General features: G+C 32.3%; 1 protein-coding gene across 2 annotated transcripts; it reads left to right on the top strand.

The window, feature by feature from the left end:
- The first annotated feature begins 10,084 nt into the window (after nucleotides 1–10,084).
- LOC105346137 (von Willebrand factor D and EGF domain-containing protein) lies at nucleotides 10,085–23,662 on the top strand. Of its 2 annotated transcripts, none has more exons than XM_066072067.1 (21): nucleotides 10,085–10,193; nucleotides 10,288–10,409; nucleotides 10,537–10,597; nucleotides 10,979–11,176; nucleotides 11,887–12,048; nucleotides 12,146–12,160; nucleotides 12,311–12,591; nucleotides 12,935–13,021; nucleotides 13,645–14,052; nucleotides 14,143–14,228; nucleotides 14,995–15,073; nucleotides 17,438–17,614; nucleotides 17,747–17,982; nucleotides 18,245–18,512; nucleotides 18,630–18,776; nucleotides 19,060–19,228; nucleotides 21,017–21,207; nucleotides 21,302–21,541; nucleotides 21,673–21,781; nucleotides 22,037–22,220; nucleotides 22,373–23,662. In XM_066072067.1, exons 2-21 carry the CDS (start codon nucleotides 10,359–10,361, stop codon nucleotides 22,623–22,625), a joined length of 3,402 nt encoding a protein of 1,133 aa, XP_065928139.1. In that variant the 5' UTR covers nucleotides 10,085–10,193; nucleotides 10,288–10,358; the 3' UTR covers nucleotides 22,626–23,662. The 2 variants fall into 2 exon arrangements, with proteins under 2 accessions (XP_065928139.1, XP_065928140.1); XM_066072068.1 differs by having other exon boundaries at nucleotides 10,171–10,189.
- Nucleotides 23,663–24,810: the final 1,148 nt, after the last annotated feature.

Here is a 24,810-nt window from a genome sequence, read left to right as displayed (position 1 = left end):
TTTGCAATGCTTCGGCAAATCATTTTGACTGGACGTTTGGTATGTATCTATTGTATACATGATTTTGTTTTCCACTTCAAAGTAGATAACGGACGTAAGGCTGAATTATTATTAACTTGTTATTGACATTAGATATTCATAAATTGGCATGTGTTACATATGATGCATGTATACATATGATATATATTTAGAGTAATCAAAATAAGAAATAAATGAGATCATGAAATCAACAAAAGACTTTATGTTTTCTGTGATGAGGATAAAATTCAATTTGGTTTTATTCTATCGTCGTATTAATAGTGATTTAAGGTGTTATATCCCTCTGCTATCATTTTTTTTTCATACATTTAAAAAAAATTGTTTTGATTTTCTTCAAAGTCAAATGAAACAAAGTAATAAGGCGCTGATAGATTTTTCAAAAATTGATAACGTGTGTTATCATGATATGAAGAAAAATAGACTTAGTGATTACAAAACCCAAAACTTTTACCACTGTAGCATAAAATTAAAAATATCAAATGTATATGGAAATAATATATAGTTATAAACAATGTCAAATCATGTTAAAAACATAGAAAAGCGCTTCTTTTTTGTTCAGAATAGCACGAAGTCTTGTTAAACAAGCATTCTGAGAGTATTGCATAAGCAATACACGTCCCCTACCGGTAACCCCTTTGATTGAGAATGGCAAAAGTTTGAGACCATGTATATTAAATATTCCCTATCATAAATGTAGTAATTGTATAGTATGAAATTATGAAAAATTATTATAATAAACAGCAAACAATCTCAGAAATCCTTTAAAAAAATACATATTTGAAGCAAAGCAAACACAGAAGTCTAGTCTATTATTCAACAGCCCAAACCCAATAACGAACCCGATTGTAATAATAATAATGATAAAACCCTGCCGTTAAAATTTACACAATACTTGACACCATTTTACAGGACTTATTTGTTTGTTATTAGAAATGATAAATGTAATGATACAAGAAATGCACGATATTATTTATTATTTTACTGACCACATAATGTCCTCGTTCATTTAGTACACACCGAGCCCGATAACGAACCCGATCATTAAAAAATTTGGAGTAAAAAAAAATAAATTTCTGGAAATTGTGTTGACCAGACGCTACAAAAGTATAAACTTGGTCCGCTGTTTGATATTTTGAAGCTGCTCAGCAAGTTTCACATCATTCGTCAAACGCATGCAGAAAAAAACAACGGGAAACTGAAGTGGGACAGACAGACGGACGGACAGACAGACAGACGGACGGACGGACAGACAGACGGACAGACAGACAGACGGACTGACGGACGCAGGGGAAAGCTATAGTCCCCTCCGGTGAAACTGGTAGGGGACTAATAAATTAATTAAAAAAAATTAAATATTAACAGTGCAGATAGAAATAGGTAACACTATATATATATATATATATATATATATATATATATATATATATATATATATATATATATATATATATATATATATATATATATATATATATATATATATATATAATCATCATAAAAACTGCGAAATATCCTATGACTGATGATTGATTTAAAGGAAGTTTTTGATGTTTTATGATTGTCATATACCATATGTTTACTAATAGATTGCAAGTGAATAATGCTAAAAATAATGAGAGAAAAATAACATCTTTTACATATTAAACATGCAATAACCCCAGAAGTACATATATGGGAATAACCTCTGAATTGATCACTTGGATGACTGTCATGTAAAGATAGACTAGAGAAAGATAACTCGTAAGAAATAGTGTCAGCAAATTAGCATTCTTATCATTTTCCTTTAAATTAAAAGCCAACATACCGGTTATGAGCGTTTATAACAAACATCTTTAAAATTTGGCCCGGTGTTTTCAATACAAAATAATCTGATCAATTTTCAATCTGATGAAAATACGATTGTCTCTTGTATGAGAAATTCGTATATTTGAAACAAATTTTTTTTTTAGAATTTAAATAACAATACATTAAATAATTTTTAATGTTTTGGGGTTTTCAAAAATTTAAAACAGATGTCCTTATGTTGTCCTTCTTGTTATGTGCGTATTTCAAACAATAATTACGGATGGCTTTAACAAGGGATATAATCTTCATTTCAAGTTCTATCAAACAAATGCAAATGAGCGTTACGTTTACACGAATGATCATAAATGATGATAATACATATTACGTTCATCTAGAATAAGTACCACACACAAAATCAATGTTAAATGGAAACAAATGGTAAGGTGGTCAAACACTTTATTCTTTTTTTTTAGATCATGCCAGTTAATACAGAATACGTGGGTTGTCTATCTAAATATAGGACAAAACATTCATCCTATCTCTCAGTATTTGTGTATTGCTTATAAATGAAATTTATCTTCTCTCTGAGTTGTGCAACAAAGACTTAAAGCTGAATTGAATCAAAAAAAATAAAATTGTATTTGCCATGACTTTTCAATCTCAGAAATTGAATTCAGTACTAAAATTAGACTGGCGCGAATAACAATGCCATACATAAAAAAATATGTGATAATTTTTACGCTCTTTCTATTCTATTTGATTCAAGTGTACTATTTACTATGGTTTCAACAATAAGACCACGCCCATGTAAATACAGAAGAAGTCAAATCAATGCTTGTCCTTTTATCACACGCTACCTCACACGTCAAGCGATAGAATTTTGCATTCACAAAGTTATCTCAGGTGAAAAATCAAGTGGTGATATATAATATTCAACATGTATCAAGAACTGGTTTCAACAGTGAAAGTGAAAGTAAGAAGAAGCAGTTTTTTCTCATTTAAACCATAAGCACATGTTTGTTTAATAATCTCCCATTGACATAACCTAGATAATGCAAAACTACAACTACTGTTAAACGGAAAACAATAGACAAACACGCACTGTATGTAAAAAGTCGGTATAAAAAGTGGGCCTCCTCGTTATCGTATGGAGATTCAAGAAATTGTGATGACCCCAGTCTATGAAAACAAATTTGTACTAACCAATGGTAACAACATACTTTTATTTAACACTGTTAAAGTTGAAGTTTGGATGTTGACATTTCTGCAATTGAAAGAAAAAACCTTTTCTTTCAAAAGTTCATTTTTTGCAGATATCATTAAGTACAGACATCCTTTGTTATATAATCTGCAGTTCAACAAAGCCATGGTTTTTTTTTTTATATAAATTGATTTTTGGGAGTTGATTTTAATCAACTCTCCTATGCACTTACTCGGGCAAAGCGAAAGTGAAACAGTGTTTGGACCTAAGCACAAATCAATACCGCTGACAACACTTAGTGCTTGAAAATAATCGATAAATTCGATTCTATTTATTCTGAAGCATTGTTTTTCAAGAAAAATTATTTATTAATACCATGAAAATAATAAGATTTTAAATTGTACAAACAGTTTAGATATTTTTTAAAGTCGCATGTATTCCTACGCTAGAGTTCAATGTAGTATCGTTCAACCAGACGCTTGGCTGTCTCCGTTAATATCCGACAAAACAGAGTCTCTCTTGCTTGTCGGAGATAAACGGAGTCAGCCGAGCGTTTGGTTGAACAAGACAAGTGTTCAATCTTGCCTGGATCCATACAATTTCTCAGAAATATTTCGATTACTGATATTGTTTGCCATGCAAAATCACATATCGTTGATTTTGAATAAATGATAATCGATAAAATCAACTCCCGTCAGTACTTCAGTACTTTGATGTATTCTTGCATACATTGTCGAGTTTAGAACCTAGAACGCATTATTTAATAGTTTTATCTACACATTACATCAATAGAAAGTTATATGTCGAAAACTTCGTAAAATATATCGGTGGCAGAAACTGAAAGAGTAATGAGAGAGAAAGAAAACTTAAAAATACACCCCAAAACATGCTTTAAATTAAACCTTATCCGCAACATCGCAATAGTATACAACTCCTTAAATATGAAAGAAGAGTGTTTTGTACGTTTTTAAATATAATAAAAATACCAAAAATACTTTAGTAAGTAGCTTAAACGATAGATCCAATACTAGTAAAAATGGACGAGGAGAAAATGCAATATCTGCCGAAAATTGCATCATCGAATACACATTCTCTAATTCATCTTAAAGAGTTTATTTATTCAATATCATTCTTAAGATGATAAAATGAGTATACCTACCTACATATTGTAACTTTTATTGATATCAGCTTTTTAAGTTCAAGACAACGCGTAGCACTTTTTTAATGTACTGTTTCGTTTCTTTTTTAAACTTTTTTGATAGAATGAATTTGTTTGGTATTTTCAGTCTGTATAATAAATTCTTTGCCGAGCACAGACTATGAAATCGTTGATATATCAGCCTGATCAAGCACTGTAGTTCTACGCCTATTGTTTGGCCACAATAGACGTGTGTCCAGGAATATATTGTTTTGGCCAGTATGAAATAAAAATACTAAGCAAAAATGCCTTGTTGATTGAATTACCCAGGCAAATTTCCACACAGCACAAAGCATATGAACTATAATTTGTGAACATATTGATAACGATAGACTAGTTTAAAATAGGTAATTGGTTAGAGTTGAGATACCAACAAAGTAATGACTTAATTTGTTCTTATTAAAATGTGTGTTTCTTTTAATAACCACTGATGCGTGCGAAACCTTAATGCCATCAGTAGTTGTTACTACGACAACAACTTAAGATCAGACATCACTTTCTTTGTCCGAATCATGTTCGAAAGGTATTTTGGGAATGTATATGTATGCTACACATCTTTAAATATGATATTTTGAATGAAACAATTGCTACAAATTAAGATGGAAAAAGTTACAAATCGTTGAGTCTATTCCGGTTTTAATAGGATATGATTCTCATTAGGTGTGTGAATAAATGTTTCAAGAAAACCAACATATTGTAAACTGGCAACATTTTTATGATAATTCATTTGGAAAATATCTTAAGGCAGACAATACGATAATTACATAATGATTGTAGATCCCTGCATTGAAAGCAACCTGCTTGCACTAAGTGACCCGGGCACCCGCTCCATGCACCGTGAGTACAAGCAAGGAGACGGCCATTGTGACAGCAGTCTGACCCCGGGCTGGTACAAGGCGGACTCCCCCATGTTGACCCAGTGTCCGGGACTCTTGAGTTGTGGGGCCTATATCCAGTCTGGATGAACGGTTATCCAGAATATAATCGGTATCCATGCATAAAACATAATACTTTAGTGTTTTGCATTATCAAAAAAAACCTTTTTTTTAGAAAAAGGGGAATAACTTAACGTTTTATCTCTGGAATACAGTTTGGACAAGAAAATATCTAAATGCGTTTATCATGATTAAACTTTATTATATTCTTTAGTTAAGAATAAGTTAACAAAGCGATAAAAAAAAACAACTGTCATACCAGGGACGAATCGGGGTCAGAGTGACGGGGTCATACTAGCGAGGGGATTCAACGGATGCTGTTCTACGCCATACGACGTCAAGGTTTGGTTCATTCACTGCCTACTGCCTCAGACAACTGGCAAACTGTCCAGTCCGCTACTGTAAATATTAACCATATCCTAACAGTTCACATCTTACACATACTATTTATTCTAACATTATGTTGAAGCTTGACGAAGTTAAAAAGTCCACATCTTTCTTTTACCTGGTTATCAATGATTGGGAAAATTCTCCCTCTCTTTTATTTATAAAAGTATTGATTCTTCCTGCTCTCATGTTAAAAAAATTATGCTAGAGACCAAGTGTTATCATGTAATTCATTCAGTAGTTGTATATCGAAAACCTTTTGATCGATTTGATAATATGCAAAATAAAGAGTGAAAATTGATACATTAAATTTCTTTAAAAGACTTTATGGGAACCACTTCACAGTTGTTGAATGCCTAATCATACACGCAATCCTTAAATACTTAGAGATTTAAAGATGTAAAATAAATTGCGTGACATAAATATTAAACCAATAAAGAAACTTAATCAATTTACAACGACAAAAACATTTTAAATTAAAAAAAATATACATAAAATGAAGGTAAAAGAAACCCACAGGAATCTTTCTGCTGCTACAACCAACTGAAAAATATGATTTAAATGTCTGACTGCAAATACAATGCAAGTCTTTAAAAAAAAAAATTGGAAAAAGTAAACATTTAAATGTGTCAAATTGGATTTAAGTTTCAATATTTCTTTCAACACACGATTTTTGTAATACATTTTTTATGTTTATCCTTTCGGTTGATATCTAGGGAACCCCTTCCGCTCAATTTTAACTTATCTTATGGGATAGATTGCACTTTAATCAAATGACTTCTGTTCGGTTTTTAAGACCATTAAACATTCTAAATAAACGCTGGTTTTTAAGTTTAAACACGCTAAGTAGTTGTTTGCGTTACAAAAAAGATCTTCGACAGGTTGTTTTAGACAATAGCGTATGTCATTCCTCTTTACGGCTCTAGAACTTTATAAATAAAATACGCATATGGTCATTCCTTTGACAACAAAACAACCCATTTTCACATCAGACTGAATAGCAAGTATGCATCCCAAAAGCGTTTAAATACAAATCGAAAAACTTTTTTTTATGAAATCAAGAATTAAATTTGTCATTGCAATGATGTCTCCTCAAAAACGTTCCGCTTTTTGTACACACACACAATCAATTTATTACCTTATTAATAAGAAAACTTTTTTTTTTCCATTTTGATATTTAAATATTTTTTTCTGGTCTAATAAATCAAATGTAAACCACCTGAATTGATCTTTATTTTCTTGCATTCTGAAATGATTTGTTTGCATATGATTAGTTTATAATATAACTTTGGAAAGTTTTTTTAAAAACATTTGTAGTAGTGCTTAACAATGATTTTTAAAAAGAAGTCTTATTCTTTAGTAATAATGTATTCATTTTTTTTTAATTCGCCTGGCGCCAACACCCTATTCTTTTTCATGCTGTATATGTGTCATCTATGTATTGCTGTTTTCCGATCTTAGCAAGATGGCTTTGATAGAATACATTTTGCAACCCATTTCCAGATATGGAAAAACCCGGCTTGATTAAAACAATGAATGCCGTTCTCGATATACAGAGGGGTTTACCCTAAGAGCAAAAAATGCCTACGAATTAGATCAAACTGATTTCACCTTATGTTTCTGTGTCATGTGGTATTGCCATAAATACATTAAGATACCGTCAGTATTTGGTCTTTAAATAAAGCGTAAAACATGTTTTGATCAGTTGTCTATTAACACAAAAAGGTTTTTGAGATAGATTTTTAAATGCTATCTTATAAAAATGTTGGACTTCCTAGTTCTTTACCGTTTCAAACAATTATTCTTGGTGGCTTAAACAGACAAGGACATTAAATTACCAACACTAGGGTACATTGCCTCATCGCTTTTAGATAAAGCAGATACTACACCCCCAAACCAACAAAAAAATGAGTGGTACGGAGAGGTGGGTTGACAAAGAGAGAGAGAAGCAATATCAAACAATAATTATCAAACATTAAAAGATAAGTTAAATTACAAATATGTCATCTCCAGCAAGCCAGTGTATTGGCTAGTCATTGGTAAAAATTTTCACGTAATGTATACTACATTGAGCGAAATTGTGTAATAGTTTCATGTATCAAATTTGATGAACAGAAAACTGTCTAATTTTAAATTCTTTTGACAAATTAATATTGATTTTAATGAATAAGTGACCATACACAGAAGTATCTGAATAGTTAAATAGATGCATGTACCAATAGACAAAATGGAATGCTATTCCATTTCCTAATATTTTGCCAGATAATTTTTTTCTATTATGAAAAGAGTGTTAATGATTTGTAAATGTCTATGAATTTCGAGCAAACATACATTCTTTAATGTGATTTAAAACGCAAAATTTTAGACAGCTGTTAAATTTCGGTGTCGTAACTAGATTAGAGTGGTACATATATATTTTCTCTATTTAGTCATTAAAACAGTCATATAATGATTTTAGCTCACTAAATGATAACTGGTTTCACAAAAATTAAATATCAAACATCCCAAAAAGATTTAAATTGACTATTTGCAACCGGTCAAAAAAGTACGTTAATGTTTTTTAAGGTTTGATATTGATTTTTTCCACCAAATTAGCATTTATTTATAATATTTTAATATAGCAATTCCACTTACATCCTAATTTTACAGAGATGATTTTCTGCATTTATTTGCTTAATTTTCTTGTTTTTTTGTGCTTTGTTTATGTGGGTTTTTTTTTTGTTCAAATATGTTTGTGCATTTACAATTTGTTTTAAATCAAAATAAGTGTGCAAGACAAGTGGAATGTGGATTTAAGTCAGAACTCAATGATGCACTTTGGGCAAAAATTCCAAATACATTAATTTAATCATTTCATTCGACAGAATTTGTTTTTTGATGAATACCATTACTTAATTTTGATGTAAGTTGTTTTAATAAACTTTTTAATGTAATCATTTGCTGTGGATGGGCATGCAATGATAAAAATAAAACTGAAACTGCATAGTACAATCAAAAGCATGCCCTGTTTTAATTGGGTCTGGTTTAAATGTATTTTATTGAAGAGAATTACAAAAGGTTAAGAAACCAAGTTGATTAACTTACAATGTTTTTCTCATTCAAATAATACTTAGTTTATGTATACAAAAAGCAACATCTTTATTGGGTTTTTTTTTGCCATTGTTTCTAAACAGAGTCTTCGTAATGCATGTAATATAATTAATGCAAATGTTTAGATGAATTTTTTTTTATCTTCATTCAGAATTGAAAATTGTCATTATTATTTGGAGTTGGTCTCGTCAAACAAAATTGGGATAAGTTGTCTCCAGATTTCAATTATAAATTAACGGGACAAACACAAAAACTGTGTAAAACTTTTATTATATATTTTGATTATTATATAATTCATTTGTCGTGAAATAGATTTTCTGAATCAAGAATTTATGGATAAAAAAATCCATATATGTGTCACTTGAAGCAAGGTAATAGGTAATGACGATTTGGCATAATTTCAAGTGTACATATACCCATGTCCATCAATGACATTTAATGACTCCAACTGATATAGTGCTTTCGTCGTCTTTAAAACTTCCTCGATAAAATGATTTATTCAGCAAGTACAAACTAATTCATGCGGAGGTTCGGAATTCAGAACTTGATTAGAGTTTTGATTACTGAACACGCTGTAAAAATTCGCAGAAAGAGCTGTTGTTTCAAGCCAAAACTCTTTATGGCTTGTCAGAATTTATATCAAAAAAGCTTTAATCTAGTGTCTTCATCGCACATACTTAACACCTTTGAATTAGGAAGTACGAGACTGTGTTTTGACAGTTTGAAAGATTAAGTCTTTCGTTGAAGTCTAATTTGTCGAGGTCTGAAAAAGGTTTATCCGAATGCGTAATAGACAAATTCCATAATATAACTTCAAAAGCGGTACATGTATTACCAGAAAAAAAATTACCCTCAAATTAAAAATTGCCATAGCAATTTATTGTTGATAAAAAAAAGGACCGTTATATCAATATTTCCTTTTTTATATCTCTATCTACACAAATGAAAACTGTTTTTTAATAAAAGAAAAAAGTATTTACAAAAACAATAAGTGGGCATTCCGATGAAAGTTTGTCTTTTTTTTAAAGCCTTTAAATATCTTTATAAGCGACAATACATACTGTTAAATTAAGATTGTCTTAACGAAAAAAATAAGGGAATGCGCCAAAAACCAGCCTTAATAAGAAGTTTAATTGTGTCAAATGTAAATTAATTCTGATATAACGTTCAAACCAAATTAGAATTAAACACATATTAGGGTTAGATAAATAAATGAAAGTCAGCATACATCAAAATAATATCAAAGTCAAATAAAATAAGCGTGCATCTTTTCTATCATCAATGCAGTTATTGTTGTAACTGTAAGTCGTAACTTTAAAAAAAAGTCAAACTCATAAAGGATCACCTATCAAGTGAGTCTTGGGTTTTATATTAGGTGTTCTCATTTAAAGAAACCTGTTTATTTTTAGGACAATAAACCACGTTATGGAAATGCCATTAACCCGCGCACTTTACAATCATTTGATTGGTTGACCGTGTCAGCAATCAAGGACGATGTTATATATAAATTGATGATTGTTTCGTTGCTACATTAGACAGGATATCTACATATATGTAGGTATGTAAATTTCGAGATGTACTAAAGAGTATGATATATCAACAAATGTTAATGATGTCATTTCCATTTTACTTTACTGAAATTGTTTTTTCAGAGAATAGGTATGCATCTATGGTTCTTTGATGCAAAGAATGTATTGCTAAATTTCATTATGGGATTCAACCGATGAAAGACGAATGGAGTGAAGGAATTCATGATTGGCGAAAACCTAAAATGGTAAATTAAACCTTATAAATATCTTTAATTTTTATTTGCTCATTGAAAGAAAAAAGGTTCTAGACTAGACAGTGACCATGCAGTCGATGAATGTTAAATTTAAAGTTTATTTCATTTATGGTTTCAGATTTATTCACGTCGACAAGTTCTGTCGTTGGTGATCTTTTTACTGAGTGAAGTCACATTAGGTAATCTTTTTTTCTGTTTTTCAAAAACTTTTATTATTCAACAAACCTAACCTACACATGATGAATCTCTGCTATTATGTCTACTGAAAGGTCTGAAAAGGAGACTCAATAGCATATTTATCTTTCAGTTACCTTTCATGCATACTTCAGTTGACTGAATGGCATATTAGTTTCATCCTATGCGAAAACCAGACAACAATTAATAGTTAAAGCAAGATTTTGATAATCATCATTACTATGATTAGAGATACACAGTTTTTGGTTCTATTTAAAACACAAACAACGAACAATTGAATACTAATGGATTATAAACAATTTATAAAATAATATACGTTACTGTATTATTTAACATATACTTTATTATTTACCAAATTGTTATAGCGCAAGATCCGTGTCTTGATGGGAACTTCCGTGAGATTGATAACGTGGCTAAACGATCACCATCCTATGATGAGGACTTCACATTGCCTTGTGATATGTTCTTGATTGAGGGTTGGTACGGATCCAAAACTCACGTAATGTCTACGTCACCACCATTGTTTGGAAAATGTGGCACAATATATCCAGTTTGGCTGAAAGGTAGATTGACATTGAAGTTTAATTATGAACATAGAAATTATATTAAAAGTTTTTGCGTCCCTATTATCGCTTTTGTTAAAAATGGAAAAAAAGAACAACTAAATTTTTTTTATATTTCATCGATTTTTTTTTATATCTTCTACGAATTTTTGCTCAATCAGTGTTTACACTTTATTTTCAAAAATCTTCTAATAGACACTATGTATATTATGGATAAAACCCACACACTTTGTCAAATTATAAAGTGTTGTCATTTTAAGATGGTAAGGTTAAATCTTTTATAATGCGTATATACAAGCATGTGTACCTGGTTCAATATTTGGGCATACATAACAATATGATAACAAGTGAATCATGCTCATTTACCTTAAAGACTAAACAAATAAAAAGAATATATTAGAGACGAAATATGTTTATACAAACTGTGGAAAAACGTGCTATTTTCTTATTTAAGAGTATTATAATAGTGAAAAAAATATGTCAAGCTTCATTTAACAAAGCAGCATTTTTATTTATTTTTTATTCTTGTTACATAGTTAAAATCTAGTGCCCTTTTCGTCATGATTATAAAACCAAAAGTGCTTATATAAAGCATGAAAATGGATACTTACTATAACATTAGCTTTATAGTGTTTCTGTAACTCTTTAATACTTATTTCATTGTTTAGACCCTATTTCTGTAACTCTTTAATACTTATTTCATTGTTTAGACCCTACTCCCCCTGATGGAATCATACAGAATTTAACCGCATGTCAAGTGGGGTTTTCGGATGAATGTTCCAACGCTTTTAAAATAGAAGTGAAAAACTGCACTGGTTTTCTAGTGTACAAGCTAAAACCGCTGGATAGTTGCAATTCTGCATACTGCTTTGGTAAAGTATTTGTTTTATGCCCAATCATTGTTCAAATTCAATACTTTATTACATTTAATATTCAGTGAAATATATGTCCTTGTTGTATTTGTTGTAGAGCTTGACGACAGTTGTAAGTAGTTTTTGAAGATGATACATAAATGGAAAATTATATAATACCATTTGTTTCTGTGATATGTGCACTCAAGAAAACAATTATTCTTTTGAGCTTTAATGTTTTTTCCGCAAGAAATGTTAATTCTTTATTAATAAATTTAAACAGGTGTTAATAAGACGGTTAACAACATTCGCGTTTCTTTCCATAATTTAACGTGGACGGAAAAAGAGAAAGAAAATAGTCCGGGTGTTTTTCGATACGACCCTACTGTCAACCTGATTTGTTCCTTCACCCCTTCTGATGATGACTCCCTGCTCTACTACATTGACTGGTACGTCGATAACGAGACTGTGATCCAAGGACAGACCGTCGACAAGTCGTCATTAAATGACGCTATTCTCTCCGCGGCAGATCTAAACAAGGCGGGGAAAAAGATCAATTCTTGGGTAAGTTATCTTTTCTTAAACGTTTCACATACACGCGCCTTAATTTCTCAAATTATGAATACAAATGACAAAAACTGAATACACTAACGGCGACAAGACTGGATTATTTCAAGTAACGGTGAAATATTGATATGTTTCCCCTTTTCTACATTTTGTTTCTAAAGTTGAATTGTAATAGGAAAGCAAAAATGCATGTAGTCGATCTAACAAAAGTTGGTTTCAAAAAATGCATCCTAACACAATTGATTTATACATACACGCCAAAAGCAATAAGTATGTTAAAACTAACCTGCTACTTTAACGCATCACCATCGTTTAAACATTCATTTTTTCTTTCTTCCAGATTCACTGCATGGTTGGAATAAAAGCGTCCAAAAACAAGTTTCCGTGTGTAACAAAATCTAGTAAACTATTTTTTGCAGGAATAGAGGTAACTTATATTTTAGCTCAAGCTTTGGCTTTCTTTACTCACTAAAAAATATGAGACATAGTAAACAATCAACATCAAAAGGAGATATTTTTAGAGAAAAAATGACACGTGGTGATAATGAACAGTGTTCAAAATCAAAAGTCCGAACGGAAATTACAAAACAGGAGCAGAGCGAACACTGACTTTAATTCTTTTTTTCTTTAAGGTGTCCTGGTTTTCTATAAATGAACCATCCAGTTTGTTTGAAACTATGAAATATGATTTGTTTTGCCATGATCTTTTATTTATTAAGAACAAAATGCAAACAATTAAGCTGTAAAATCATAACATATTCCTACACTTTTATTTAAAGCTATTCGTCTAAAGGAGGTACATATAGCCTAAAAATGGTCTATACGATCCAGCCCATTTAAGTAAACGCTACAACTTTTATAAACAATTTTACTATGCTTAGTTACAGGGGTGTAGTTCTACAGTTTAAGCTCACATGCCGTAGAGCTACATATTGATGCTGAAATATTATGAAAGATGTACTTTTGATACAGTCAACGAGGAATGAAATATAAATGTAATAACACTTAAGCATATTGGTTGTTATAAACTTATTTTTATACAATACACAGCTTTTAAATCGCACTGTCACTATTGAGAGGAAAGGAACAGTGACCTTAATGCTTCGCCCTACTATTCCATTTGCATCAGAAACTATCCAGCGACAAGACGGCATGCAATCTACATCACCGTTAAACATTCAGCTGTCATTTCCCGGGAACACTGAAGCGAAATGCCAACAAAGCACTAGTGGTAGTTTAAGAAAATGTTCTGTGCCTATAGAAAGTTTTAAATACGGTGAGCGTCAGCGGTATAAAGATAAGACCAATTGGAACAAGATCTATACCATGGAAATATCTAATTCAGATAACGATGGTTATTACATGCAGGATCATAAGCTCGTGTTGCGGCTAGAAACAAACAGCCCAAACGGCGATGGTGCCCAGATATTTTCAGATGCTGTGTTCCGTGACGTGCACGTATGTAGATTTGTGAATACTGCTTAAATATATCTAAGAGTCAATTGTTATTTTAGTCATTTGTTTATAAATCTGTGTCTTTTGGTTTAGATAAATGTTGTAGACAAAGAGGAGGCCTGGAAGGGGAAACGCTGTAGTTCATATGCGGACCCACATCAAACAACATTCGACGGATAGTAAGCAATTGTTGTGAGACAAAAGCAAATTGTCTGCTTCTTTGTTTATTATAAACATGAACTCTATGTTCTTTCTATTTCTACAAACTAAAGTCCGTTCTAAGTTATTGTACTGTCACATATGGACGATTTTCAATTGAAATTGATGGAAAGGAAATTACCAAAATTTTTATATATTCTCATTGAAACATATTATTTTGCACTGGGAGAAAATCACAAATTCGGAAACACGTTTCTTACAGAGATTTATAATGGTAAATATTGACATTTTGTGTCCATTGGAAAGTCATGCATTTGAAATAATCCCGGTTACTTTAAGTCTAGTAAAACACGCTTATAAAGAAGTTCCAGGAAAGGGCGATTTAACTTCGTAATAAGCGTAATTTGTTATATCCATCAAGGGTACAACATGTAATAGAATCACGGGGAATATTCGCTGTAAGCGTCAATTCATTATAAGCGTGTTCATTATAGCCGTGTTTACTGTATTTTAGCGGGGTAACCTGATAAGCTTAGGGAATCGGTCGTAGTAGAAATCTTAGAAAGCTGTCATACTCTTTAAAGAACATCGTTTGAGTCCTAATGTTTTTATGAATATCAAGTAATAAGCAAAATATGAAATGAGGATATTTTTGGAGAGAGTAAAGGCGTAAAAATGATAAGATAAGCTCTTTTTTTTATTCTTTATCAATAAAACAGAAATATGTATCTTAGAACTATACTTATGCAAAACTGGGTTATAAACTCATATTGAATATAATTTTAGCAAGTATGAATGCCAAGCAACAGGATGCGAAACTAAGAAGACATATATATTTTATAGCAACGATTTCCATTTACAAGAGGTAAAATATTAGTGACACAAAAAATTTAAAACTGGATTGTTATGTCGTTTAAAACAAAATAATTATATTCCACATTTTTTTTGCATGTAAAGTGTGTCAAAAGCTACTGCAGTTTTAACACTGTAACACACACAGGGTACTGAAAAGTTAAAACTACGAGTTTTATTATGACGTCAAAATGCAATGTCACAAGCGAGAAAATCAAAGTTCACGCTTGTGGCTGTTACAGTGGCCTTCCATTTATATTAACTTACCCTTAGGATAAAATATGATTTGTAAGGCAAAAATCATATTTCCAGACAAGGAAAGAAGTTTACAAAATGGAGATATAAGCACACATCGCTGCAGTTATGAGACTATATCATTCTTTAAAAAAATAATGATTCAATGCTTAGATATTTACATTCAGTGTATATTTCCCCTTATGTTTGTATTGGTAATCTGGAACGTTCAATTTCCTATGACTACACTTTGCTAATGCATGCCCCATGAGCACAAATGTCAACGTCACCACGTGTCTTGAGTGTCTTGAGTATATTCATTTTTGTAAGATTATATGAAACATTCAACCTTACATAACTAATTTAACTAGGCCGGGTCTAATTTGTTCTGCCCTAGATTTTTGGATGAAATTTTTTACATGAATTTCTACTGATATAATTATTATTTTAAGATTAAAAAATAAGACATTTACCACACCGTTTGTTTAGGGGGTCATCTCAAAGTTTGTTAATCTTTAACATAGGTCCCTATGTGATTTTGCATGAAATGTATCAATTTTGCACATTTTTTACATTTTTTTAAAACTTCTGCCCTAGGGATTTCTTTTTCTGTTCTACATATCAAAAGTTATTGCTAAAAGGCATCAAATGGTCAAATAAAAAAAACCTTTTACCTTCTGGTTTGTTCCAGGGGTCTTATCAAAGTTGATTGATAATGGCTATTTTTTATTTGACAGAGGCGGAATAGGTGGTCGTTATAGTATTATTAAAACATTGAGACATATTTTAGCAATAAAAAGATATATAACATCACATATTAAGAGTCATTAATATAAAATACATGGTTACTTTCTTGAAATATATGAATTAAGCTATATTTACGCGGGTTAAGAAAACATGACAGAGGGCTAGACTTGATGAATCCTCTTCACGTTTTCGACCCGAGCCCAAATATACTTATATTTCGAGACATTTATGTTTATTCCACAATATAACATTAATTTTACGCATCAAACGAGCTATTTTCAACAAACTTCGCTGAATATCTGCAGTTGAAACTATCACGCCATGGCGTCAACCAAGCAACAAGATGACGTCACAATCCAAATGAAACGCTGCGCGAAAGCGTGCGTACTCGTTCTGTACTCGGCCTCGTTAATATGTACTTTTGAAAAACAATCATCAAATTATATTTACTCCTTAATTAAAAAGATTTTTCTCTACAAAGTTTCTAACTCTATATATTAGCCGCGGAAGCGTACTAAAATACATTGAGAATAATACATACCCTTTTCCATATCACAGCTTGTATCAGCCCGAGACTCCAATATCAGCCCGAGGGCCGAAGGCCCGAGGGATGATATTGGTCGAGGGCTGATACATGTACAAGCTGTGATATGGAAAAGGGTATCTATTATTAAATTTATTACATACTTAGTAATAAATTTAAAAAGAAAACCCATCAACTTGAACAAATTGATTATTCATATCATTTGAAAAAAGTCTGGACATGTACATGTATTTAATAAAAAATATGAGTTCTTCTTGTTTTAACAAACATGAAGCTACAGAACGGAATTTCATCAGGTTTAAACGTTGACTGCTTTAAAACATTTGCTAGCATTTGAAGTTTTCAACTGCACTTAAAAATGTCGATTGTAACTGAAAATGTTTTATTTTTCGTCTGTAAACATGCACAAATGCCGTAGCCAAAAAAGGCAGAGGAGTTCCGCAAGGGGTGTGATACGGATCCGTATCAGCCCTGGAGGGCTGATAACCTGTATCAGCCCCGGAGGCCGATACGGATTTTGTGATGTCATCTGTATCACATATGCAAAAAACCTGTATTTATTACTAAGTATGTAATAAATGTTAATATAGCTGTTTCATATCCCTGACTAAGAGCGTATATAATGGCTTTACAGCGACGATACATTTACACTTCATACAAAAAAATCAGTATGAATATAAATATAAGCATTGAATGCTCTCTGGTCCTATGACACACCAAGCGGTGCAGACAAATTATCATACTGCTCTGACGCGCGGTATTGAATTTGTCTGCAGAGCATTGGTGTGTCATTACGACGGTTGATAGAAATAAGACATTTGTAAACAGTATTTGAAACATTTTATTTCACAGGTACAAGTCCGGCATAGCATATGCTGGAGTACAGCTCGCTGCGTCTGCGCAGTGGCGGCTAGATCGGGACAGGATGTGTTCACAATTGATGTTTGTAATCAAAGACAGTTTATCAACTTTCCAATTTGCAACGAAAATTCACTGAAAGTTATCAAAGAAACTGACAAAGTGTATAAGGTTTGCCTACTAATTTCAATCTCTTCTTTTTCTTTAAAAAAATGTGCAAAAATTCAGAAGGATATTATTACCCTGTTATTGGTATTGCACATAAAAGTAGCTACACGTCATTTTTACATATTTTGTTTACAGATAATATTCCCAACAGGAACGTATGTTAAGGTTTTTATCTATAATTATGGAAGCTCTAGTTGGTACCTAAACGTAGAAGTTTACCCCACGGTTTCTGATGTTGATAGAACGTCTGGACTGTGTGGAGTACTGGACAATGATAGGACTAATGACCTCCGCCGTAGGGACGGTACCCAGGGAAATACAAAATCCTACAGCTACAGTTACCCACCGGATGATTTCTCCTTGTCATGGCAGTAAGTCGACTTATAACACTTAATTGATATCAATTACAAAACTTAGATATGATTCTCTATTATTTGTATCATAAATATTGTTATAACACCACTAAAGATATCTTACTATGAGAATGTTGATTTAGGTTCATATTTATATAAAGAACCTTCTTTGATTAAAAAATATCAATAGAACAGTAACTTAGAATAAGAATATTTTCATTTTTTTTTATTTTTACGTCAATATCAATAAAAGCTACAAATCGCTTTGTTTTATCCAAAGACTTCCTGAAGGTAGTAATGAAGATCTTCTATCCATGTCACAGACGGTGTTTGATCAGTTGACACCACTTTCCTCATATTTTCACAAACTTTGCACCTGCGATAAAGAGAAAACATACTGTAGCTACAAGCAATACACAGAATGCAAAACAGGAATTAAAGGTAAAGAGTTTCACTGTGTATTGCATAGCAGCTCAAGGAGGAAAAGAGACTTGAACTTTCTCACCCAAATTCCCGGGAACATTAATAAGAATATGGAAGAAGAACCAGTGAGTTTTTATAACTTAAGTTAAACATTTCATTACAGATTAATTAGCACTAAATGTGTTATTTTTCCTTTAAAACCTAAATGATAAAATGATTTTTAAGATATATTATAATTCCAGCGAGTCAAAAGAGCGGCATATAGCGAAGTGGATGCATATAGGATTTGTAAAAGCGCATTTGAAATGTCAACATACTACGGCACGTGCCTAAATGTCGTTCCCAACTTCAACAATGAAACCTTAGTCAACTGCATGAATGATCTTGTTGTAAGTTCAGTGGCAATAAAGCATGGCTCATCATTGTTATAAATACTTTAATAGTCAAATATATCAAATTAAATCAAGCTAATTGGACTTTTGTTAATGAATGAGTATTGTTTAATGCGTAATACGGTTCATTTTGTTGCCTTTTAGAATAAGGGATTATCTTTTATTATACCTTATCCAGCAATGAAAATACCATGCTCGTCAGTAATGCAGGCAACAGATAAAACGCATAAATTTACATTAATACGTTTAATATCTTTCCTTTTTTAAACCGTTTTAACAGATGACTGGAAACCCTAATCTGACACAGTTACACCTGGACACTGCCCTTGCACAGTGCCAGACCTATATCCTGCTGAATTCGACACTAGAAAGAGAACAACCCGATGTCACTAAGGTGATCGTCAATTTATGTCCTAACAACTGTAGCAACAAAGGTGTATGTTCATCAGGTAAGCAAATCAGAAAGACAAACTGACGCGTGTTTTGAATGAACAATATTTAAATCGAGTCTTTGGATTTTAGCTCACTTGAGCTGAAAATTCAAGTGAGATATTCTGAACACATTCTGTCTGTCGTCCGTCTGTTTGTCTGTCTGTAAACTTTTCGCATTTTCAACATTTTCTCAAGAACGACTGGGCCAATTTCAAACAAACATGGCGCAAAGCATCCTTAGGCTAAGGGGATATAAAGTTGTGCAAAATAAGGATCACACCCTTTTGCAAAGGGAGATAATTTGGAATTGCTGATTTTTTTAAAAGAAATTTTCATAAATCATCTTCTCACGAACCATTAGGCCAGGAAAGCTGGAACTTTTGTGGAGGCATCCTAGCAAGAAGCAGGTAGTGTAGATTCAAAGTTGTAAACATCATGACCCTGGGAAAAGGTGGGGCCACATTTGGAGATCGACTATATTGAGTAAATCTTTAAAATATTCTTCTTCGAAAGCAACCAGCCAGGAAAGGTGAAAGAATCCTCGAGTATTATAGATTTAAGGTTGTGAAAATCATGACGCTCAAGGGCAGGGTGGGGCCACAATGGAGTATCAAATTTTTACATAAGAACATAAACAGTAAAATCTTTAAAAAATTATCTTCTTCTGAAGAACCATTTGGCCAGGAAAGCTGAAACTTATATGGAAGCACCCGCAGGTAGTGTAGAATTAAGATTGTGAAAATCATGACTACCGAGAGTAGGGTGAAGCCACAATGGGGTGTTGATTTTTACATACTAATTTATACTAAATCTTAAAAATCTTCATCTCAGAAACCATGAGGCCAGGAAAGCTGAAACTTGTGTGGAAGCATCCTCGGGTAGTTTAGATTCAAAGTAGTTTAAATCATGAACCCCGGGGATAGGGTGAGGCCACACTGGATGGGGGCAAATTTGAAACTTTAGTAGAAGCATCCTCAGGTAGTGTAGATTTCAAGTTGTGCAAATCACGACCCTTATGTAGGATAGGGCCACAGTGGGGGGACGAATTTTTACATAGGTATATATAGAGTAAATCTTTCAATCTTTAAAAAAAAACAGTTGCCTAGAAAAGATGTAACTTTGTTGAGTGCAACTTCAGATAGTGTAGATTCAAATTTGTTCAAATCACAATCTTTAGGAGTACTGTGGGGCAACATTGGGGATTCAGTTGTACAAAAGAAAACATTTTAATTATTCACAAAAACTGAAATGTTATTATATATGCTTGTACTTATATGCAAGCATTTTTATACATTGCTGATTCTTTAAAATTGTTTAAACTTTGGCCCCTGGACGATTATTGGGCCTCGCAAGGGGTTCAGAGTTTGATAAAGTTTTATATCCTGTATATAAAAAATGGTTAAGGGTCTTTTTGAGAACTGCAATACTTAACATATGATGTGACTATAAAATCATCCTGTTACCAAAGGAACTTGATTATAAATAAAAGAATATCCAGGGGGAAACAGATTTTGTTTAATTTGTATAGGATCTACATGTATTAAAACACATTGTCCAGATATTTTGTATTACGACTTTGTTAAGCTGATTTTACTATGCCTATTGTTGCTCAGGTGAGCGACGTGGTCCATGGGTCTCTTGTTACGAAACGCGATGTTAACATTTTTTTTAAATGAAATGGCCTCACAACCAGAACAAAGTCGGTATCTTAGTTGGTTACTTTTGAGGAGCGATGTGGTCCGTGTGCCTCTTTTTTGTATTGTCATTGAAGTTATTGTGTTCATGTTTCTTCATCGATGTTTAAGGGAACTGTACCTGTGATTATGGGTTCGGGGGAAGCGATTGTTCCTTTGACGTGTTATCTCCCCCAACAATAAACAAATTATCCGGTGATGGTGTTTGTGACAAATCGTCGGAACCTTGTGAGGACAGCACTTTTTACGGGCACTACTTCTCAGAGAATATGGTAACAACTTGCCATATGACCAGAGAAGAGGTAATAGTTGTAAAGATGTATGCATTACTTCAATAGTTCAGTAATAAGAACAATCAATTTGATTGTATAAAGTATTATTATTCACGTTCGACAGATAGATGAAAACAATACTGTAACATCACAGACCTCGTACACAGTAGAATTACAGGAGAGGACCCTTTATGAAGGATTCTGTAGTCTTGAATACGGTCCAGGATCGACGTTTTATACTACTTTCCATTTCAATATGTCTAATGATGGAACTCAATTCTCGCCTCTGTATACTGTTTACGTATACCAATCTGCCTGTCAGACGTTTCAGAACATTTCTGGAAACATCAAAGTTACCCTTCAGGTTAGTATTAAAGGTTGAATTATATATATATATATATATATGATAGGGTTGTTTATGGATTTTTCTGATTGAGCTTAAAAGTATGTGTATGTTGTAAAATTGCTATATTAGTATATGTTTTTGCATTATAGAACGGTTACTGTTACATAAATGGAACCTGCGTACAAAGTGGAACGTTAAAAAAGAAAGAAAGCTGTTGGCGATGTTTGTCCGCGTCAAATGTGTATGATTGGACATGGGGTATCGATATGCTTAATTTGTGTTGCTTATTTCATTACATTAGTATGTACAGTTATTATAAATTGAAATTCATTACACGATTAAATATTATACTTATATCATTTTTCATGTTACCAATGAATATGTCAATTTTATCTTATTTCTTGGTAAGTTTTGTTTGAACAATAATAGTATGTAATAGTTTTTCGCCATATACATGTACATGTATTGAGAAGAAATAAAGTTTTAATTACTCCTTTCAATTATTTTCTCTAGACTGTAAAGAAGCAGAAACAACTACAACTAGGAGTAGATCTAATGTCGAAAAAACAAACAAACAAAACACGAAGGATGAAGATGTCTCACCTGCCGGCAAAATTCTAATCGCTGCAAATGTCATCGTCGCTGCTGCAATTTGTGTGGTAATTGGATGCATCATCAAACAGAAATATTACAATAAGTAAGCGATTTTTGTTGTGTTCAATGCCACCATAAAGTTAATACGTCCTTTTAACAGAAATAATTTTCAAGTTTAATTATTGAAGTGTTATGAAAATTGCATAAGTTATGCTTATCTCAGACGCAGATGAATTATGATCATTTTGCTTGTAGAAAAAGTGATGATCATTCAGTTCTTGTCGCTCCCAACAAGGATGAAGTGAACATTTACCCAGACAGTGACAGACGTATGGCTACCAGAGGCAACTTTCACCCCGCAGACTTATTCCAATTTGATTCACCAGCCGAAAAGTTTTCAAGACCACCGTCAGCAACCTCAACGAGACAACTGCCATCTACGAATGATTTCACGACATTATATGACAAGAAACACCTCGACAAACTTTTTGGTGTGAATGGACATTGATAATTTTTTGATGCATGAAAATGCGTTTCTAATATGAAACTCTCCCGAGTTATAAAATTGTGTGTTAAACATTGAATATACGTCATTTTTCACATTATCATTCAAGTTGTTAAAAATATATGAAAAAAACATCAACAAACTATTTGTTTGATGTGTCTGACGGATAGGAGATTTACCAGATGTTTGTCACTGTAATACAACGTGTTTTTAGTGGACGGAAAAAATTAATCTCGGATAATTTATCTTTTCACAAAAAGGTCGAGAAAATTAAGAATTTTGTTCAGTTGCTCTAAGAGCAAATTTAGATAGAGATTGCAGTTTATTTTTCAATTTGAACCAATAAACTGCTGTTCAAAATAGAGATATGATTATAATTTGTCTATACTCCAACACATATTAATATAAACAAAAGCATGGTTCAATATACATGAAGCCATTTTTACGTGACCCCGTCTATTAGTTTACTGTCAGCCGAAGTCTCAAACCGGAAGGCACGCGTAGAAAACATGAATTGAGTCTGCGCGTAAGAAAATAGTGCAAAAAGTTTTCATGCATTTCAGTAAAAAAGTATTATAAAAACACGCATTAAATCTGTTTAAGTCCTCTGTGTATAAACCAAATTTTATTTAGAAAATAAACAAATAGTTTTATTGATCATAATATTCTTGCTCGGGTTCAAATGTGGAATGAGTTACGTAACTGAATGCACAACGCCGTTGACGATTCAGTTGGTGTACAAGCTAATTGATCAATAAAAGAAGTTGAAGGTTGAATCGAAAGTAAAGTTCCCAAACGCAATGTGCCATTTTTGAAAAGTCGTGAATTTTATTTTGACAATCTTTCACCTGAATACTACCGAACTTCATGCGCAAGCCAAAGTTAAAATCAGGACGGATTATACAAAGATAGCTTACATATTAAAAAATGTCTTACATATTAAATAAGTGTTTCATTGGCTTCCAGTCTACTTGCGGTATGACTGCTGTTCGTTTCTGGAGGAATTTTGTACATAGAAAATAAAAACAAGTCTGAATTTCCCTTCTCGTTCGTTGGCTCTTTAATTAATTAAACTGGATTTAAATTTTGAACAATGGACTGTAAGCAGAATCTATATACATGTGATTATACATTTTGGGTGACCAATACATCAAATAATATATACAATCTTATCGATTGAAGAACCAAGTTAAATGTTAATATTCGTGTTGTCCGGTTTAGTTGGAATCAGGCTTGGGGTGAATTACATTGTAAAGTAATGCATTACATTACCATGTTTCATGAATTAGGGCATTACATTACCATTACTTCATTTTCTTGATGTAATGCATTACCATTACATGATTAAAGTAATGCAATACAATTACCATTACTTTGTGAAAAGTCAATAAGTTTTTAAAAAGTTATTTAAAAGCTAAATAAAGAGTTTTTATAGATGTTTCATATATAAAACATGCTTAAACATATAGACAGGTTTATGTTCAATATCAGGTTCATTTAATGACTTATACAAGATTCCTGTTGCACTTGTAGTGTTCAAAGTCAGGTTGGTCCCGAACATTTACACGTTTATTGCGGAGTGGCCGGTCTCTTTTATTTATGTCTCTGATTTTCGGAGAATGATTTTTAATGAACGGAGCGGTTGTATGGTAATTCGTGTAGGTGATGTTCGAGTTTACACAAAAAAGTAGTAAGTGGCGAACGGATTTATTTTTACCTATTAATTTTGCATGAATCGCTGCAAGAAAATCGTGCCAAATAAGTCGGTCTAAAAACCAAAATGGCGACCGTGACAAACCTTTTATAGTTAGAGTACTAGGATTCTTATTGTAAAAAGAAATATTTCTAACGTTAGGTGCCTGTGTTTGTTATCGGTATACAAATATTAACTTTGTTTGTTAATTCAGCAGTTTGAGAGTTTTTGAGGTTTTCATAAACCTTGTATAACGGATACCGTCCGACTTGTGGATATTCTATTGGATCACAAAATTGAATAAATCTAATGATTTAGATTATCTTCCTTGATAAAGTTGTTTTGATTTTCCCGGTTAGTAGTAATTTTTAAAAATTTTCCTTGGGGTCCTATTTTACATAAAATACCGTTGTCAATTTTCTACAATTATAAAGGCCGGAATTGAGTAAAAATTAGGCAAAGTACAAAGTATCAGACAATTGCAAAATAGCCGAA

This window comes from Magallana gigas, chromosome 9, assembly GCF_963853765.1.
Source record: "Magallana gigas chromosome 9, xbMagGiga1.1, whole genome shotgun sequence".
Taxonomy (NCBI): domain Eukaryota; kingdom Metazoa; phylum Mollusca; class Bivalvia; order Ostreida; family Ostreidae; genus Magallana; species Magallana gigas.
This window is presented reverse-complemented; position numbering and strand designations above follow the sequence as displayed.

Coding starts and splice junctions, on each gene's coding strand:
- LOC105346137 (XM_066072067.1), top strand. CDS start 10,359: ATGAAAGACGAATGGAGTGAAGGAATTCATGATTGGCGAAAACCTAAA. Junction 12,592..12,934: donor GGAAAAAGATCAATTCTTGG/GTAAGTTATCTT, acceptor TCTTTCTTCCAG/ATTCACTGCATGGTTGGAAT. Junction 13,022..13,644: donor TATTTTTTGCAGGAATAGAG/GTAACTTATATT, acceptor TACAATACACAG/CTTTTAAATCGCACTGTCAC.